This window comes from Sinocyclocheilus grahami, unplaced genomic scaffold (genome assembly GCF_001515645.1).
Source record: "Sinocyclocheilus grahami isolate Dianchi unplaced genomic scaffold, SAMN03320097.WGS_v1.1 scaffold2346.1, whole genome shotgun sequence".
NCBI lineage: Eukaryota > Metazoa > Chordata > Actinopteri > Cypriniformes > Cyprinidae > Sinocyclocheilus > Sinocyclocheilus grahami.
The window spans coordinates 51,305-55,606 of NW_015507525.1; the positions used below are offsets into that span (position 1 = coordinate 51,305).

Sequence of the window (4,302 nt, forward strand, 5' to 3'; positions counted from 1 at the left end):
AACGAACTGGAACTGATCCAATTCATAAATATTAAACATTTTAACATTATAACTACATAAATGTACATATTGAGTGACTGATACTCTCTTTGTTGTGGGATACGCTTGTTGGCTCGCAGTTGTATGTACATATTTGTTTTAATTTATTTTTAACATCTGAGGTAAACTATCTGCTGCTGCTTTCAGTACGGCTATAAATGTCTGGCAAAAAGATACTCAAACTCACTTTTAGCATTGAATACAGCACATAACCAGTACCTGAGATCATCACGGTGATCCAGCCGCGATGTCGCGGAAATAGAAACCGTTTCTAAAATAGAAATTGTGCGTGTCGCGTCGCGGTTAGTTAGGACACGGTGTACCGCTTTAATAGACAACAACAGTTCCAAACGCTAGATTAAAATAAATAAGAGTCACCTTGACGGATATTTAAATCCAAAGTGGCGCGCGATAGCTTCCCGCTTTGAAGCCGAAATTCAAAACCCGCGTTTAACGGTTTTTAACGGTCGCTCTCGCCTAGCGGCCTACACGCGGCAGCGCTCTCGCGCCATCTCCAATCCGCCGCGCCGTCGCCATCTTTCCAGGGCCGCCATACTGGACTCGGGGAACATGGCGGCGCCCATAGACAGCCCAAAACATGGCCTCCGTTCAAAACATAAACACGGTGCGAAGAGCCGAGCGCGGAGCGGACAACGCCCTGAGACACTCACCCGAAGCCCACATCGTGACGGAGAACTCGCCCTCCAGAGTCTTGATCTGCACCTGCTTCTGCTCCCATTTCCTCCCGCAGGCCTCCGCCGCGCTCAGGTAGCTCTTCTTGCCCGCTTTCTTGCCCCCCGACGCCGCTCTCTTCCCCAGCCGCCCCGCGGAGCTCCTGCCGGCGACTGTCAGCAGCGTCTGCCCGATGTAGTGCTCCTCGGCGGGCACCGGGATGAGGATCCGCTCCTCGAAGCCGTCGTCCTCCTGGAGCTCCGACTCGTCGCCGCCGACCACCTCCTCGCGGGTCTGGACCAGGATCACCTCCTGGTGCTGGTGGAGCTGGCTCGGGTCGTCTGTGAGCAGCGGCTGCAGCGCGATCATGGGCTGCTGCTCGTCGTCGTCCATCACCGTGGTCTCGATGGTCTCCACCTCGATCTCGTGCAGCTCCACGAGCCCCGCGGGCATCTCCGAGCCGTCCGCCTCGATGTACAGCGTCTCGCCGGATGCCATGTTCGCCGAGTCCGCTGTGTGCGACGCGCTCTCTCTCTCTCACACACTCCGATAACACAGATAACTCTCCACTGCAGGGTTGCCAGGTCTCCACGATAAAACCCGCCCAACTGCTGCTCCGAGGGGGCTCCCCCAGTAAAGATCGCGTTCTGGGGGGTCAGATTCACTTGGCACGAGTCGCGTCGCAGGGGCTAAACATGAGGGCTGTTATGTTCAACACCAAAGCTATCAAAAAAAACAACACATCTCACATTAAAGCGCTGATTCGTTTAGCCAGAAGCACGTGATCTATGACGTCCCACGCTTCGTTCGCCTGAAAACCACGTGAGTATTCATGTTACTGGCCGCTAGATGGCGACAGAACAAACCGTGTTGAGAAGCTTCCTTTATCCGATAAAACAGTGTTCAGAACGCTTCACTTCGCCGTCGCTAGTAAATATCGCTTCAACCAATGTTACAGTAGCCAAATCCCGCAACACATTGAATTCACGTCGCCACGACGCTCCGCTGGCAGATCTCGCGAGAGGAGAGCCGATGACCAGCCATGAGCTTTATTTATATTTATGCATCATCTGAAAGCTGAATAATGAGCTTTCCCTTGATGCATGGGGGTTTTTCTTTCTAATTGTGCTTAGGATGTTATTTAAAATTACATTAATAATTTAAAATTTAAATATTATTAGTATTACACATATATGGTAAGCTGTTTGAATATTTAAAAATAAATATAAATAGCATTTCTAAACTGAGAAACTCCTGTAATTAACATTTGCATTGTGTATTAATAATGTTAAATATCACATCAAATTAAAATATTACAGACTTGCTATTAAAATACAATCATGATGATAATAAGCTATTCTGGGGTTTTTCTGAAAATAAATCCACGTGTTCCTGTCGAGACATTATTCTCTGCACATCCAACACAGCATGTATATCTTTTATTATTATTATTGTTATTTTTTTCAAACCGGGAAGCACTTGGTCAAAAACAGAAATCATAAAACAGAACAATACTTCATGTCCTCGCAGCCGATAAACACTCGATTAACAACATGATCACAAATACTTCAGACGTGTTTAAACCCCTCCTTCAGATCAACACATCATGGCAAAAAGGAGAAAACTCTTAAAAAACAAGAGGAATGTGCTCATGATGAATCTTAAGGAAAATGAAAATGTGATGTGCAATGATATTATTATTATTATTATCAATTCCTATGTCTACCTACATGAAAACACTACAACTACACCTATAATAATAATAATAATAATAATAATAATGATGATGATGATGCAGACAACATAAAAGGACTCCAGATGTTTGTTCTATTTTCTTCAGTTTCTGCAAAAGACTGCCGCTAGAATCAGTGTACACCAGGAACAGTAAGATCAGTGTAAGTGTCCCTGCTTCATCAACCGCTCCTCGACGTTGCAGACGTGTTAAAACCAGCACGCCGTGAGTCCGTGTGCTTTAATACGGCGGTAACGTCCGGCTCTCGTGGCTACAGCTTGGGCTCTCGGAGGAGATGGACACTATGTGGTGCTGATTCTGCTGAGCTCATGTCTAATGGCTGGAAATAAAGCAGAACGCAGTCACTCGAGTGCATTACCCAATACAGAACATACACTACAGACTGTCAGGTGTTATGCATTTGGCTGCTGCGTTTATCCAAAGCAACGTACACCGCATTCAAGATGCACAGCACAACATACCATCAATGATCTCGTCCTTCACCTTGTGCAGTTCACGAACCACTTCTTCCAAGATTTCCTGTCAATTAAAACATCAATTCAAGCAATTCAAACAGGATTATTATAGTCAACTAAAACTGAAACCAAAATTAACTTGTGCAGTTCACGAACCACTTCTTCCAAGATTTCCTGTCAATTAAAACATCAATTCAAGCAATTCAAACAGGGTTATTATAGTCAACTAAAACTGAAACCAAAATTAATATTTCCATTGATGTATGGTTTGTTAGGATCGGACAATATTTGAAAATCTGGAATCTGAGGGTGCAAAAAAATCTAAATATTGAGAAAATCATCTTTAAAGTTGTCCAAATGAAGTTCTTAGCAATGCATATTACTAATCAAACATTAAGTTTTGATATATTTACGGTAGGAGATTTACTAAATATCTTCATGGAACATGATCTTTACTTAATATCCTAATGATTTTTGGCATAAAAGAGAAATGTATAATTGTGACCCATACAATGTATTGTTGGCTATTGACACACACATATATATATATATAAACAGACACACACACACACATATATATAAATTACTAAATCACAGAGGAAAATTACTAAAACTCTCAGTAAATATAAAATAAAAATGGAAAATCAAAAAAATAATATAGATAGACATACACACACACACACACACACATATATATATATATATATATATATATAAACAACTAAAAATGACAAAAACACACTTAAATAACTAAACTATTAACTCAAATTAAAATCTAAAATTAAATTCTTAATATATGAATAAAACCTATAATAGTATGTTGATGGTCATCTTTACCTGTTTCATTCTGTCGAAGTCTAAGGCGTCTGAGTCGCTGATGCTGCCCACGGCTCGAACCCTGAACACAGACACAAACACTGCATTCATCACATCATCATAACATCATCATCACATCATAACATAACATCATCATAACATCACATCATCATAACATCATCATCACATCATAACATAACATCATCATAACATCACATCATCATAACGCATCATCATAACATCACATCATAACGCATCATCATAACATCACATCATAACGCATCATCATAACATCACATCATCACATAACACCATCATAACACACCATCAAAACATCACATCATAACACATCATCATAACATCACATCATAACAACACCATCATAACACATCATCAAAACATCACATCACATCATAACAACACCATCATAACATCACATCATAACACATCACATCATCATAACATCACATAATATAACACCATCATAACATCACATCATCATAACATCACATCATAACACATCACATCACACCATCATAACATCACATCATCATAACATCACATCAT

The 4,302-nt window shown here is 41.4% G+C and overlaps 2 protein-coding genes across 2 annotated transcripts in view; both read right to left on the bottom strand.

The window, feature by feature from the left end:
• Positions 1–1,458, bottom strand: part of LOC107574800 (transcriptional repressor protein YY1-like) — a 10,533-nt gene extending 9,075 nt beyond the window's left edge. Inside the window, exon 1 of the mRNA XM_016261239.1 lies at positions 711–1,458. Within this exon, the coding sequence (XP_016116725.1) occupies positions 711–1,209 (499 nt within the window). The 5' untranslated portion in view covers positions 1,210–1,458. The remainder of the gene's footprint in view (positions 1–710) is intronic.
• Positions 1,459–2,141: 683 nt separating this feature from the next.
• LOC107574801 (ena/VASP-like protein) overlaps positions 2,142–4,302 on the bottom strand; it is an 8,725-nt gene continuing 6,564 nt past the window's right edge. Inside the window, exons 8-9 of the mRNA XM_016261240.1 lie at positions 2,926–2,983; positions 2,142–2,783 (exon numbers count right to left, since the gene is read on the bottom strand). Of these exons, the coding sequence (XP_016116726.1) occupies positions 2,746–2,783; positions 2,926–2,983 (96 nt within the window). The 3' untranslated portion in view covers positions 2,142–2,745. The remainder of the gene's footprint in view (positions 2,784–2,925; positions 2,984–4,302) is intronic.